The 16,279-nt window shown below is 43.7% G+C and overlaps 1 protein-coding gene and 1 pseudogene across 3 annotated transcripts in view; one reads left to right on the top strand and one right to left on the bottom strand.

Moving 5' to 3' along the window:
* Positions 1-3,082: 3,082 nt before the first annotated feature.
* LOC116895118 lies at positions 3,083-3,239 on the bottom strand (annotated as a pseudogene).
* A 3,626-nt stretch (positions 3,240-6,865) lies between these two features.
* Tnks2 (tankyrase 2) overlaps positions 6,866-16,279 on the top strand; it is a 52,716-nt gene continuing 43,302 nt past the window's right edge. For 2 of the 3 annotated variants that reach the window (XM_032891872.1, XM_032891873.1), the window contains exons 1-2: positions 6,871-7,381; positions 14,675-14,899. In XM_032891872.1, the coding sequence (XP_032747763.1) occupies positions 7,183-7,381; positions 14,675-14,899 (424 nt within the window). In that variant the 5' untranslated portion in view covers positions 6,871-7,182. Of the gene's footprint in view, positions 7,382-14,674; positions 14,900-16,279 lie in introns of all 3 variants that reach the window. The other variant, XM_032891874.1, reaches the window with a different exon arrangement.

Here is a 16,279-nt window from a genome sequence, read left to right as displayed (position 1 = left end):
GCTTGGTATTGCTGCTCTCTAGATTACATAACAAGATGACATGACAGAAATAGAGAACAGACCTCACAGGATAGACACCATGTACCCTCGTCTGAGACGTCCTACTGTCCAGACTGTAAGCTTCAAGGAGTCAATGTTTATGAAGTGTGGGATGTAAAACCTTGCCAGGAAGTTTGGTAAGATAGAGCAAGTCGATACCAGGAGACTCCGTGGGCACACACCTGAGGCTGAGGTGACTCCTGGCCCTGCCAGACTCCTGACTTGGAACATGTGCCTTGCTTCTCACATAAAGGAAACGTGTCCTATGGTCCTGTAGGCTCAAAACAGAATTCTCCATGCTAGAGGCCCAGATGGCTCAGCCAATATGCTTCACTTCCCAGACATTCCTCCCTGCAAAAGGTATTTAACCTCAGACCCACACCGAGAAGTGGGGCAAGGTCTTACGCATCCACTTTCTGCCATGACAATAAACTGTTTAGAACCATGGACTGCCTCTTTTCACCAAGATCCACTGTGCAGAACCATGAAGAAGGTGTTCGCTTACAGAGCCACAGCCTAATCTCCCAAAGAAGGCCTCTCTGTACTCCCAGCCATGACCACCACCAAGCCTGCCCCTGCCAAGCTAAGGACAGTCATCCCTGTGGGACAAGCCTGAGTTCCCCTTTTCCCCAGGCCCCTGGCTAGATGCTGTCCCCAGCCCCCAGGCCCCAGACTCCATTCTCTGCTCTTCTGAGACTCCTAGAGGTGCCTGGATGTCCAAGAATCTGAGAACCCCATGGTCCAACTTTGTCACAGGCCCAGGGACCCCCAAACCAGTTCCAGCTTCTCCACACCAAAGACACCCCCAGAGCGGGGTCTCTGAGCTTCTCTACAGCCCAGCACCTGCCCTGGTGGCGGCCTGCATTCTGCCAACCCAAGGAGCAGACGCAGGCCTACAATGAAGTACCAAATCTTTAATATATTCTCATTCTCTGTCTTTCTCTTTCTCCTCCCCCCACTCCTCTCCCTTCCTACCTCCCTCATACCCTTCCTCTTCTAGGGATCAAAATCAGAGCCTCGCACTAGGGTATATGTATTATAAATAGACTGATTATTCAACTTTATTGTCCCATCTTCACCAAATTATATAATGTATACTTTAATAGTATTGTTATGCAATCTGTTGATCTCCAGAAACTTTCCATCTTTTAAAATTGAAACCCTTATGCACTAGCTTGTTTTGTGTACCAACTTAACACAAGCTAGAATCATGAGCGAGGAAGGAAGAAGCCTCAGTTGAGGAAATGCCTCCATAAGATCCAGTTGTAAGCCGTTTTCTCAACTAGTGACCAATGGGGAAGGGCCCAGCCTATTTTGGGTGGTGCCATCCCTGGGCTGGTGGCCCTGGGTTCTATAGGAAAGCAAGCTGAGCAAGCCAGGTAAAGCAAGTCAGTAAGCATCACCCCAATATGGCCTCTACAACAGCTCCTGCCTTCAGGAGTCTGCCCTGTTTGAGTTCCTGACCTGACTTCCTTTTGTGATGAGCAGCACTGTGGGAAGTATAAGCTGAATAAACCCTTTCCTCCCCAGCTTGCGTTTTGGTCATGGTATTTTGTCAAAGCAATAGGAAACCTAAGTAAGACACTCCATGACCATTAAATATTCCCATTTCAACCCTTCCCTAGTGCCTAACAATTATTCTGTCAATTTGGCTACTTCATAATCTTACACTATGAATCACACTCTGTAACAGGACTTTCTGAACCCGCCATCCGTTAAGTAATGACACACAGACTTATGACCTATTAATATTTATAAAAAGCCTAGGTCTTTAGCTTGGGCTACCTCCCAACTAGCTCAACTAACTTAATTTTACTATCCTAGCCCACCACCCACACTGTCTCTCAGTCCTGGTACATTTGACCGCCTTCGTGTCTGCTGGCAAAATACTGGCTCCTTGATTCTTCCTCCAGAGACCCTCTCTCAGCCTAGAAGTCCTGCCTTCCCTTCCCTGCCTAGCTGTCGGCTGTCAGATCTTTATTAAGTCAATAAAGGTCAATAAACAGGTAAAGGAAGAAGAGTGTTTACAAAATACTGAGGCAGGTGACAATCCATAAGAATATCAATACCAAAATCCAGCCAGTACTCAGCTCTCGAAGGTATGGCAATCAACAATTGACTATACAGAGACAACCTTCACACAGTACACCCCAACAATGTTTCATCTATGCTGAAACCCTCATCTCTGGTGCTCCAGAATGTGACTATATTTGGAGAAAGGTCTTTAAGGAGATAAAGTTATTTCTTTGTTGTTTTTTAGATGTCATAGGGTGCACTGAGGCTAGCACCCAACTTGTGGTGGAGTTACAGAAAACCTTGAACCTCTGCATTTCTTATTTGATGTTAGGCAGATAATGTCACACTTTAATTATTTAGTGCTAGACTTTGAGCGCAGGGCTCCATGCATGCTGGACAAACACACTTACCAATGGAACTACTATGGTGTGATGCCATTCTCAGAAAGATGTGAACACACAGACCAAAATAAGGGTCCTACCAAAACCAAACTTGGCAAGCCAACGAGGAAGAGTTACTCATAGGAATGTGGGTTTGAGGTTATTTACTGGAGAAGAAACAAATCAAAGATGGTTACTTCACCAAAATCCCACCCAAGTATGGGTGACAGCTCATGAAAGCTGGAAATCTGAAGCTCACTATACAACGTTCAGGCTGCTCAACTGGTTGGAAAGTATCTTTCAGACAACCCCGGTGGCCTGAGACTCTCCCAGGCAACATGTCTGTCTTAGTCAGCGTTCTATTGTTGGGAAGAGACACCATGACCATGGCAACTATTATCAAAGAAAGCATTTAATTGGCACTGGCTTACAGTTTCAGAGGTTTGGTCCATTTTCATCATGGTGCACAGCATGGCAGCATGCAGGCAGACGTGCTAAAGAATCACTCTACATCTGGATCCACAGGAAGATGGAAAAGAGGACACCAGGCCAGGTATAGGCTTTTGAAACCTCAAAGCCCACTCCCAGTGACACTCTTCCTTCAACAAGGTCACATCTACTCCAATAAGGTCAGACCTCCTAACTCTTCAGGTAGTGCCACTCTCTGATGATTAAGCATTCAAACATATGAGCCTATTGGGGTCATTCTTACTCAAATAACCACATTGTCTCTACAGCTTTTACACAGTCAGAGAAACTTCTCTAGTAACAAACTATAGAAATGATCCCTGAAAGTGTAGTCTTCTCTACAGCTTTTATATGTTTGGGGGAAGGGAGGAGCCTAGTGAATCTAATTAGTTTCAGACACTTCCTGAAGATAACCAGTTGTATGTCCTGAGCTTCCTGAGCTTAAGGAGGTTTCCTAAAGGATGGAATGTTTTATATCCTGCATCTTGAGGAGCATCCTTCCAAGATGGGATGTTTTATTTCTGAGGAAATTGCTACACAACAGCTACTTCTGTTATTTCTAACTGCTTATAGCCAGGATGACTATAAAAGTCATACAAGGTGAGCTACAGTCCAAGCTGACTGGGATCCTTAAACAACAAAGAAGCTTCAATATGCTAAAGAATCTTGATGTGCATGTAGTGAAAAGATCATGTGAGGTACAGTGAGGAGGTAGCCATCTATATCCAAGGAAAAGGGTTTTGAGGAAACCGAAATAAACCAACCAACATCTTGATCTAACTTTAAAAAAAAAGGGGGGGGGAATTTAAACCATCTATTTTGTGGTTCTTTACTAAGGTAGCTCTGTGTATGAATACAAGTGAACCTGTTTTCTCTTTGTCAACTGGCTTATCTTACTTACATTATGTCCTCAGAAATAACCTACGTCGGGGCCCATGATCAGATTCCTTTTTTCTGAAGGCTGAATGTTATTCCATGATATGCATTTATCACATTCATAGTCATAGTCATGGAACAGTTGTGTAGATTGTTGTCTGTATGCAGGTAAGGGCAGGCACAAGATGAGGCAAGGCCTGTGATTGGGTAGTGAAAAAGTAGGGTGGGCACAGAGTTTTGGAGAGAGGAGAGAGAGAAGAGAAAGAAGAACCAAATTGGAGGAGGAGAAAGATGACCCAGACATGTGTGACCTTAAAGGGCCACAGGTAGCTATGAGTATTTAATAAGGGATGGATTTTTATAAGACAATTTGTTTTATCTAGGTGGACAGTTTTTATCAATATTAATTGACTCTGAGTTTATTGTGTGGATGCTTTGTGGAGTGAGAATTTACTGATAGAAATCTGATTGATATATTACAAGCTTATTGAGTTTTGATTTTTACAGGTCACTGGGACTTGTGACTGTAACCACAGGGGGCAGATGCTGGGACTGTGAACAGAGTTCACAGCAGAGTTGCAAGAGGGCGGTTGCTGCTGAGGCCAGAATAGCCGGCAGCAGTGTAGGATGGAGATTTGGAGTTCGAAATGCTTTGCTGATTGAGATGAAAATACCCCGCAGATGCCATGTGGCCCACGGTGCCAGCAGTAGTGTGGGTTGGTGTAATTTTTTTTTTTTTAATATTTACCTCTACACAGTTGGGTTGTTTATTTCTCTTTGCTTTTGTGAGAATGATATTATGAACATGACTGTGGAATGGCTTAAGATCCTGGTTTCAAATTGTTTCTCTGTGTGTATATATACAGATATACATATATACAGTGTATATATAGATAGATAAGATGGTAGGTTTATCTTGGATTGATTTTTTTTTTTTTTGGAGCTGAGGACTGAACCCAGGGCCTTGCACTTGCTAGGCAAGCGCTCTAAATCCCCAACCCCTATCTCGGATTTTTTAATTAATTAATTTTTAATTAATTTTATGTTGGGTGTTTTGTCCTTACCATGTTTGTACCTGGTGAGGGCGACAGATACCAGGACTGGAACTATATGACTGGATATATATGACTATATATCCTTGTGGTTGCTGGGAATTGAACTCAGGTCCTAAGAGGAGTAGATAGTGCTCTTAACCACTGGGCCATCTCTCCAGTCCCGATATATTTAGTTTGGTGAGAAACTACCAAATGTTTCCTATGATAAATACACAATTTATGATCCCATCAAGAATACAAAATGATTCAAATTTGTGCTGTCTCACCAACATTTGCTGTTTGCTGTTTGCTTTAGAATAGCCATCCTAATGTGGTTTTTAACTGCATTTCTCTAGTATTCATGTTTTTTTTTTTTTAAAGTTAAGGCTAGGGAGATGGATCAGTGAGTAAATTTTTGCTGTATGATATTGTTTAGATATACATATTGGAAGGAAATACATAAGCAGCAATCACTAAATAAAAAAATAATAAAAATTGGAAATATATTTGGCAAATTGATGAAATGAAAAATGAGACAATCATATTAGTAATGTTCTAAACCTTAGCTATGTTCACGAATAGTTATTTATAAATATACATCAATTTAAATTTACACCAAGTAGTCTAAGAACATAGTAAACATGTAAGAATGTTCATTTACTAAAATGCTCAAAGAGTCCCTGCTTTTCTCCCACAGAAGTGAGTCAACACTCCCTAACAAAAACTGGATTTCCTGAAAAACAGGTTAAGTCAATTCACAGGGGAAATGGCTTGTCAGAGTGCCAAAAGCCAGCGCTTGCTTTTTCTTGAAAGCAAAATCTCTATATTCTTTTCTTTCGGGTTCCTGAAACAAGATCAAACACAAAGATGTCACTACTACCTTAAACAATGTTAGCATTCCTCCTGGGCTCCGCCCAACAGTTACCTGGCAACAGCCAGGTTAGCCAGGCAGTTTGGCCCCTTCTCTCACTGACTCTTCTCTCCCTGACCCCTTTCTCTCTCTCTCTCTCTCTCTCTCTCTCTCTCTCTCTCTCTCTCTCTCTCCTCTCTCTCTCTCTCTCTCTCTCTCTCTCTCCTTTCTCCCCCCCTCTCTCCACGTGTTCCTGGCCTTTTCTCTTTCTCCCTCTCTCTCTATGTCCTTCTCTGCCTCTACTCCCTTTTCTACTCCCCTTCCCATGCCCTAAATAAACTCTATTCTACACTATACCCGTTGTATGGCTGTACTTCAGGGGAAAGGGATGCCTCAACGTGTGCCCGCCGAGACACCCCTTCCATTTCACCATACCTGGCTCTCCAAAACACGTCTTTGGCTTTATATAAAGCACAGCAAACGCGAAAATGAATTGTGCGCTTGTATTCTTTGATCACTGGGAGAAAAAAAAAAAATTCAGAAAACTTTCTTCATGTGCATGCTCAGTGTACTAGCACCTGGGCCACATCCGGTACAATACTGATTTATGTATAGATCTTCTAGTCAGCATTGAGTTAATAATTTACTATGGGAAGTGTAGCTAATGAGAGCCACCCCGCCCCCCAATTGTTGCTTTAGAATTGAGATTAACTTTCTTGGCTTTCTTGATTTTATCTTGGGGCCGTTCATCCAAACTTCTCAGTTTAAGAATAACGGATTCATTTCTGAGAAGAGGCTTATAAGAAAAACAAAACCAGATGCAGAGGGTTAAGGGAAGAGACACTGTTTAAGAAAGCTGGAGGGGGGGAGAATCTCCCAGGGGAAGGTATGGAAGCGAAAAAATACAGAAATTTTCCACGCTAAAACTTGCAAAAGAAAACGCATAACCAGAGCAAAACTTCCAAAGATTCCAGTGTATGAGCAATGAAACTCATCTTGGGAAGTCTAGGCTTTAAGAAAAAGAGAAGGCAGCAGGCCCTCTCGTTTTCAGCAGAGGCTCGGTAAAGATGGCGGTGGGCCGAAGCCCCCTTCTTTTCCCGCAACCAAAGCCTCTCGCTGCACATTTCCCACAAACCCCTCCGCGCGGCCCCGCTTGCCCAGACTGGCCCGGCCGGAGTGCAGCCACTGCGCACGCGCGAGCCGACGTCACGCGCGCTCCCAGGACCCGACAGAGCTGGCAGGAGTGGTCTCCGCAGCTTCCGCCGTCGCGTCGCTTCGGGGCTCGGCGAGTGGGTTCGCGCTGCCTCCGCTGCGGTGGGGCAGCCGGGGCTCACGGAGCCGAGCGTGGGGCGCGCGGCGACGCGGCCATGGGACTGCGCCGGCTCTGGTGACAGCGGGGAGCGGAGCGGCCCGGGCCCTGAGCGCGTCTCCTGCGGGGGGCCTCGCCCTCCTGCTCGCGGGGCCGGGGCTCCTGCTGCCTTTGCTGGCGTTGCTGCTGGCGGCGGCGGCGGCCCGGATCATGTCTGGCCGCCGCTGCGCCGGCGGGGGCGCGGCCTGCGCGAGCGCGGTGGCCGAGGCCGTAGAGCCGTCCGCCCGCGAACTGTTCGAGGCTTGCCGCAACGGGGACGTGGAGCGAGTGAAGAGGCTGGTGACGCCCGAGAAGGTGAACAGCCGCGACACGGCGGGCAGGAAGTCCACCCCGCTCCACTTCGCCGCAGGTAAACGCGGGCCCCGGGTCGCCTCCCGCACGCCTCACCTGCAGGCTCGGGCTTGCAGGCCACGCGGTACTGCCCTGTCTCCGACCTTTCCCCAGGACTCTCACCCTGACCACCCGCTCTCCTCTCTCCGGGCTCGTGATTAGGGTGGGGTGAGCGTGCTCTCGGGAAGTTGTTTTTGAGGTTATGGGGTTTTTGTTTTGTTTGTTTGCTTGTGTGCTGGGAGGGAGGGAGCTTCGTTTTGTTTTACTGTATCAACAATACCTGCACCGACTTCCGGTCTTGCTACCCTGAAGGGCCTCTGCACACAAGAAAGGTTTAGTAGATCTTGTGATTTGAAAGAGTAATTATCTCAAAAATTGACCTGCCTTTGCAAGTTACATCGAAACTCTTAGTAATCCCTTAAGTTCTAGTGGCCATCGTACACTGAAATTTTAATTTAGGAGTTATTTTATTGGCTATTGGCTCATTAGAGTTAATTGGATTAGGTTTCTGGAGAGACTAAGACCGGAAATAGGCAGGTTTGGGAGACCTGAGATCTACTTAGGCAGAGTGTATGTGGGTGGCCTCTGCCACACTCCCGCACAATTTGAGATGGAAAGTAAGGTGAGAGACAAGATAGGACAAGCACTTGAGCTTGGATCTAGGATTTTGAGACTCATTTTGAGTCATCCTGAGATTTATTTTAGAATAATTAACTACTGGGTTCTCTTTATGATACCCGAGTGTTAAGGTGGTTTGTTGAGTTATTTGAAACAGCGGGGAACCAGCTTATTGATTATTCATCCTAAGGACGGTTTGTAACTTTTTCAACCTCATAGTCAAAAAAAGGTCTTCATAGCTTGGTAACATTTGATACAGAGTGCATCAGGACTGTTTAGCAGTTCTTTGTAAAGGGAACATTTTAGTTTCTTGTTTTCCTTTGGAGCAGGAATGGTGGAATGAGGAATAATTTTTTTTTATTGTTTACAGACATTGATTTTACAGTTCTGCCAATGGAGGAAGGTCTGTTTGCTTTGACCTGTCGCTATTTCAAAATGTGTGTGCTGTCAGGAATCATGCTTCCTTAATTGATTGCCAATTTGGGAGCAAGGGAAAAGTTTGGGAAAACCACAGTCGGGCAGACTAGAAACAGCCTGTGGGCACTGAAGTGAGAGCCTGAAGCCAAATCTCTGTTAGCAGTGTTGCCTTTCTTCAACTAATTTGAATAGTCTTACTTGACTGTTTAGCCAACCTACTTGGCAACCGGTCACAACCAACTGCCAGATAATCCAAAGGGGTAATGTTACTTAGATTCTGTTCTCTTGATAAAAATAGCCAAGGTCGATCTTAGTTGCCACCTTTCAAGAATTTGATGTATTAGTGAGTTCATGTCTGAAAATAGTATTTTGAGGTGAAGGTTTATGGTGTGACCTTGTTGCTCCCACACCATCCCACCCACAGCTCTGCCCCAGCCTGCCCCTCTGCCCTAGCCTGCCCCTCCCCCACCCGCTCGCACAGATGGAATCTAAGACCTTGCACATGCTGGACAAGTGTTCTACCACTGAATGAGGTAGATTAGACAGTGCCCCTGCCCCTGCCCCTGCCTCAACATATCGAGGAATATTTCACGTGTATTTTATATTGTTTGTCCAGATTGAAATGGGAATTTAAATATCATGGAGACCAGTTCACCACTCAGAATTCACTTATATTGCCAGTTAGAAATTAAGGTGTAAAAAGGAAGTCATATAATAATTACTAAAGTAGCTAAGGAGATGTCTCGGTGGATAAAGTGCTTGCTTGTCTTGCACAGAAGGACCTGAGTTCAGATCCCTGTCACCCACGTAACAAGGCAGCAGTATTGATGCACACCTGTACTCCCAGCCCTAGGAGGTGGGAACAGAAGGATCCTTGGGGCTTACTTGCTAAAGCCATGAGCCCCAGGGTCAATGCAATGACCCTGTCCAAAAAATAAGATGGAGGAGAGCCATAGATGAAAATGCTCGACCTGCCACCCATGCGCACGCACACACGCGTGGATATACCTAACCTCCTATACACAGAGAATAATAAATCAATCACTAAAGAATTAATATGAAGTCACAGTTTTAAAGTCCTGCATTTAAACCCTGCATGAGAAAACAAGGAGCTTAAAAAAAGATGGCTTTGTGTATAATACATTCAAATTGTTAGATTAATGAGGCACTAATTAATTCTCCTTTCTTTTGCTGGGTATGGAACCCAGAGCCTTGGCCCTATTAAACACACGTGCAACCGCTGAGCTACGTTCTGTCAGGCCTTTTTATTTTTAAGTAGATATGCCCGCCAGCATTTTCTTTGTGGGTCACCATTTGTGTTCGTGTAAGCATACTTGTGGATCCTGGTCTTTAGGTGATGGTATTTGATAATTGCCTGACCAAGTAGTATTTGTGTTTATATTTTATAGGGTTAGAAAAGCAAATCCATTCTTTTAAAGAAAAAAAAAAGATATTAAAATAGCCAGTTAACATTTGGAGGTTTGAGGAGGGAAAGCATGCTTTGTCAGTAGGAATAAGATGTGTTCATGCTACAGAAAATGGTCAAGGGCTTTGTATTTCCACCCCTGCCAAAAAAAAAAACAAAAAAACCCATAATTTAATCAGTTGTCAATCCTTAAGGGGATTAAGTTCCATTTGTGATAAAGATAATTACACAAACAGGTATTTTTCTTCTGTTAGCTGCCTTTTCTTATTAGACTAGGTTATATATTCAGACAGATATGATCATTAAGAAATCATTTCTAAGGAAACAACTACACAGAAAAGATTTCCTATTCCATCTCTTCTTTTCCTGCCCCGAACTACACAGATACAGGGTATAAATTAATTCTTTTCTTTTTTACCAAGCTCTTCTTTTGGTGAGAATTGGCCTTTAGGTCATCATCTTTACTGCCTTGTTACCAGTGAAGAAATAGGAATGTTCTTCTGAAAGGGCATGTTTTAAAAGATGTTACAAGGAAGAGGGATACTGAACTAATTTTCCTTAGTCTGATTCTTTTACTTTCCAGTTTAGAAAGTGTTTCCTCCAGGTGTGTGGGTACTAAAAGAGCACAAGGAGCAGTAGTAGAAGAAAGTACCCATAAAGCCAACAGGTAATGGTAAAAGAAGGCTAGACCTCATAGCAGTAAGAGAAGGCTAGACCTCATAGCAGTAAATTCACTGTCTCCTTGAAAATTTCCTTCTTGACTACTTAGTACCATTTTTAGTTTTCATTCTTAGCCTTCTTTCTTACACGGTGGTATATTAAGCAAACATCAACAAACTATTAAACATTTCATCCTCTGAAGGACTCGGGGAAACAAACGATAAACCAAGATATTCACAGTCCTCGTCCCTTACAGAATTGGTAGCCAAGAGCTGGGTTTGGTAGTCCATGTTGGTAATCAGCCCTAGGAGGCTAGGTAGGAAGAGGTTGAATTTAAAGCTAGTCAGACACTGAGACACTATACAGAGGGAAAGACGAATGATACAGAGTAGGGGATGAGTCGACCATATATTAGTTTACACATTTTAGTAAACACCAGAGCACTGCTATGAAGAGCAGGGACACAGTCCCTCGTCTATGGCGCGTTCATCTTAGCAGAGGGAAAGACAGTATAGCAAGAATATCAGTGTTCTCTAACGAGCTTCATTAACGTTTATGTCTGCCTTCATAGCTAGTACTCCAGAATAGCTGTCTCCAGCTTGGACCAGTTTACTGAGTTTAGGATCCACGGAACCTACTACTTACTGGGCATATGTCGCATGAGCACTTACCATTAAGCATTTTCAGAACCAAATCTTACTGTTGTTTCAGCTAGAGTTATTACTGTGATGAAACTCCATGACCAAAAGCAGTTTGGGAAGGAAAGGGTTTATTTTGTTTATACTTCCACACCACAGTTGATTACTGAAGAAAATTGGGAAGAATTATCCACAGAATTCAAACCACAGGAATCTGGAGGCAGGTACTGAGGAGTGTGCTTACTGGCTTGCTCAGCTGGCTTTGTTATCACACCCAGGACCTTGAGCTCAGGCAAGTGGCACTGCTTCTAGTGGGCTGGGCCGTCCCACGTCAATCACGGAGAATCTGCCCTACGAGTACTTACGCCTCTTACTGAGGCAATTCCTCAGTTGAAGTTCCCTCCTTTCAGATGATTCTAGCTTTTCTCAAGGTGACAAAACAACAGCAAACCAACTAGCTGGCATACCCCACAAACCCTGTTTCAGGCTGTGTCTCAGATCAGAGTAGCCGGTGGGATCTATTGACTTTCTCGTCTTTCTCTTTAGTTATTTACAGTGTTGTGCGCAATAGTAAAAAGATTGGGTGGAACTAGTTAAACTTCCATATTCCAGTAAAAAGTGTGTTTACTAATGGTGGGTAATTTCTAAGATATTAATAGATTTTTAAATAACAGAAAAATGGGGAATATGCTAATAGTATCTATTAAAAATAATGGTGGGATATAAGTAAAGATATGCACAAAAGCAATAATCACAAGCATGTATGGGAGACTGGGAAGGGATGGGAGGAGAGCCCGTGGTGTGTGAGTGCGACCTAGCTGAACCGCTTACCCTGCCTGACTTTGGGTACTCAGCTCTTGTCATGTGACTGGGACAGCAGCTCTGGCAAGTCTTAGCTCTCTCCTGTCTCTGCAGTCTTTCCATTACACACCACCAAAGTGATCGTTCTGAACAAACCTTCAGTGCTCATGCTATGCTATAGCAGTATTGTTCAGACTTTCTCATGTGCTCACATATACAATATATTCTTTTGAGTTTATGATAGAGAAAGCTACTGAGTGCCAGCCATGTGCCACCATTGCGAATTTGTCAGTAACTTGCATAAAGTTACTAGACTCACAGATAAGATTTCACTGACATCTGCTGTCTGAAAAACACACGTTTGTAGGACAGAATCTAAACACTAACTTGTGTTCTTTTTCAAACTGCCCTCTGATTGCTTAGGTAGTATTAGGTAGTATGTATGTATCCTGACTGTCATGAAGGATTTGCTCTTTTGTCTCTAAAAACAGCTACTTTTGGTTTCTTCATGCACAACAGTGTGTTTTCAAGTTGTGTCCTTGTTGAGAGGGGAGAATCTAGCTACAAAGGAAAGACTGAGATTGTAGCTTAGTTGGTAAGAGTGTTTACCTAACATTTAGAAAGCTCTAGGTTTGATTTCCACAAACAAACAGAGCATGGTGGTGCATTTGGAAGGAATAAGAGGATCAGAAGCTTAAGGTCATATTTGGTTACATAGCAAAGTCAGGGGTAAACTGGGCTATCAATACCCAAAGGATTCGGGGAGACTAGGGAGATAAGATGGCTCAGTGGTAGAAGCCCCTGCTGGGCAAACATGGGAGAACCAAAGTTTTAATCCCAGTATGCAAGGTTAAAAAGAGAACAGGCCAATCAGAAAAGACATACATTGTGTGCACTCACTGATAAGTGGATATTAGCCCAAAAGCTCAGATTTCCCAACATACAATCCACAGACCACGTGAAGCTCAAGAAGGATGACCAACATGCTTCAGTCCTTCTTAGAAGGAGGAACAAAAATATTCATAGGAGGATTTATGGAGACAAAGTTTGGAGCAGAGACTGAAGGAATGGCCATTCAGAGCCTGCCCTACCTGGGGATCCAGTCCATATACATACAGCCACCAAACCCAGACAATATTGCTGATGCCAAGAAGTGCATGCAGACAGGAACCTGATATAGCTGTCTCCTGAGAGGCTCTGGCAGAGCATGACAAATACAGAGGCAGATACCCGCAGCCAACCATTGAACTGAGAATGGGGTCCCCATTGGAGAAGTTAAAGAAAGGATTGAAGGAGCTTGCAACCCCATAAGAATAATACCAACCAACCAGAGCTCCCAAGGCCTAAACCACTACCCAAAGACTACACAGGATAGACCCATGGCTCCAGCTGCATATGTGGCAGAGGATGGCCTTGTTGGGCACCAACGGGAGGAGAAGCCCTTGGTCCTGCCAAGCCTCGACCCCCCCCCCCAATGTAAGGGAATGTCAGGGTGGGGAGGTAGGAAGGAGTGAATGAATGGATGGGGGAATACTCTCATAGAAGAAGGGGGGGAGGGAGGATGGGATAGGGAGTTTATGGATGGCAAACCGGGAAAGGGGATAACATTTGAAATGTAAATAAAAAAAATCAATAAAAAAGAGAAAACTGGCAGGCAGGGATATAAAGAGAGGAGTGGCAGAGCAGGACATTCAGTGTCCTGAACTCCATGTACGGCGTGTATGTTCTTGCATGCATGAATGCATAGTGGGGTGCACATGTGTGTTTGATTGTGTGTGTGCTCGTGCTCAAGTGTGTATGAGGGAGGGTGGGCATGCTCAAGAAGGCACACGTGGTATTCATTTTCCCCACCAAAAAATACTGGAAAACTCTCTCTACCTTCTTCTTCCACACACACTCCTGGCCCCCCAATAAACAGCTAACCTCCTCGGTACTGTTTCCTATCAGCCTGAAAAGACTATACAATTCGTTTTATTATCTACATCCAGCTTAAAAGGACTACATTCAGACTTGATAATCCTGAGAATATTATGGAGAAATTTTAGAGGAAGGGTAGTTGAGGTTTTTCTCCCTGTCTTCACACACACACACACACACACACACACACACACACACACACACACACACACACACACACACTTTAACATATGTTCCAAATCCTTTCATTTCACAAATACTTTTTAAAGGTATTGAGTATTAATAGTATGAGGATGATAAGAAATACAGAATAATTGTTACCAGACCTTTTTGCTTCATTTGGTTGGGGGGCAGTTTGAGCATTCTAGTACCTATCTAAAGAAGGAACCCTACCTAGAAAGAGGTTTTTGTTCATCGTGTTTTCTTGCTGGAGCAGAGAAAGGGGCTCTACAAGACTTAAGTCTGTCACTGTTTTATTAAATATTCATTTGCATGCTTGTTACATACATGAAGTGTCTGAAAATGTGTGCACATTAAATATGCATAACTTGGTATTTACAATTAGAATATCATATGGTTTGGAGTCATTTGGGGTTTGAGGTTTTGGCCTCCTTTGGAAGTTTCTCTGATGTTAGTAGCAGCAGCAACTAAGAACGTAAGACAGGTGTGGCCGCTACTTAGAGGGAGAGAGACCTTTGGCTGAAACATTAAGATTAGTTGTATATATTTCAGGTCACCTTTTCAACAGTTCTTAAATTGTTGAACTTGTTGTTTCCCGTTCTAAAGCATTTTAGCATGGCTTGTCATTTTTCTTGGTAAATTTGTTTTCTTCTAGGTTTTGGTCGGAAGGATGTAGTTGAGTATCTGCTTCAGAATGGTGCAAATGTGCAAGCCCGTGATGACGGAGGTCTTATTCCTCTTCATAATGCATGCTCTTTTGGTCATGCTGAAGTAGTCAATCTTCTTTTGCAACATGGTGCGGACCCAAATGCCCGGGATAATTGGAATTATACTCCTCTCCATGAAGCTGCAATTAAAGGAAAAATTGATGTTTGCATTGGTAAGCCTTTATTTCTTTTTCAGAATTTTCTAGAAATTCACTTAAACCTGTTTATGATTTATTCTAAACTTTTCTCTAGCCCTCAGTCTAACCATTTTATTGGGTATCTGTTTTTAAAATCTAAAAATTCTGAAATGGGGGTGGAAATCATTGTCTAGATGCCTGTGTTCTCTTGAGAGATAAGATGCATAAAGTAACAAATAAAGGCAGCATGAAATAGAAATTACCCTTATCAAAGAGCGGGGGTGACAATGGGGGTACGGTAGGTAACAGGTCAGCGGTGACTGCTGCCCAGCACATGAGGGACCGAGGGTTCAGTCACCACTGCACAAAAAATGTTTGTTCCCATGTGCAGACAGGAATGGAGGAATTCCTGATAGAGCTGCCTGTTTTCCACCAGCTCCTTATTGATAGATAGAAGTCTTGGCATATTTTTATATACAGGTAACACAGAATATGCTAACATGAGGCTCCTTTAGAGTGTGTGTTAGTGCCTTTGATGCCAACACTCAGAAGGCAAGGGCAAGCAGATCTCTGAGATTGAGGCCAGCCAAGGCTATATAGTGAGACCGTACCCTGAAAAAAAGAAAAATTTGGTATTTGAACTCAAAGTTCAATGTAATTAGCCTTTTTTTAAAAAAGCCTCAGCTGACAGTCATATATCCCTCTGTTCAGATGTTTCCGAAGAAAAGTTGTGCTGGTAAAGAATATTTTACACTGAGCTTGGTTATGATATGGTCTTAGCTACTTGATGACTGTAGCTAACTAGTGTACCTCGACGTGTGTGGTTCCAGTAGTGGCCAGCTCCGAGCTCCTCATGCTGTTGGTTAATTTAGTCCGTTTTGTTAACAAGTAGAAAGGTAACTAGTAGCCTTGAGGGAGGGATCAGTTGGAACAATAGCATAGCTATCCCATTTCCTTTCTGAAAAAAAACAAGCAAACAAAACAAAAAAACAGCTTAGGTTTCTCTGTGTATCCCGGACGGCCTGGCACGCACTGTGTAAGCCAGGCTGGCTGCTGGCTCACACACAGAGCTGACTCTGCCTCCCCCGTGCTGGTATGAAAGGTGGATACCACCACAATCATCAACCGTTTTCTTTCTTTCTTCTGTGTGTGCACACAATGCATGCTTGTCTTCACATAGGGTTTAAATCCAATTCCTCTACCTCTCTGCCTGGTGTGTGGACAGCATTAGGCATTTCACGATAGAAGAGTCTAGGGTGGACAGGGCTCCTAGAAGTTAGAAAAGCCTTTGAACCAGTCTTCCCTTTTCCCCTTGTATACTTCTCATCCTTCATCACCTGTCACCAGCGATAGCAGCAGTCGAGAACGACCCTCCATTGAACAGGGGAGATTTACCAGGCTTTTAGTGCATTACAT

This window comes from Rattus rattus, chromosome 2 (genome assembly GCF_011064425.1).
Source record: "Rattus rattus isolate New Zealand chromosome 2, Rrattus_CSIRO_v1, whole genome shotgun sequence".
Classification (NCBI taxonomy): Eukaryota; Metazoa; Chordata; class Mammalia; order Rodentia; family Muridae; genus Rattus; species Rattus rattus.
Note: the sequence above shows the minus strand (reverse complement) of the source record. Positions and strands in the feature narration are given on the sequence as shown.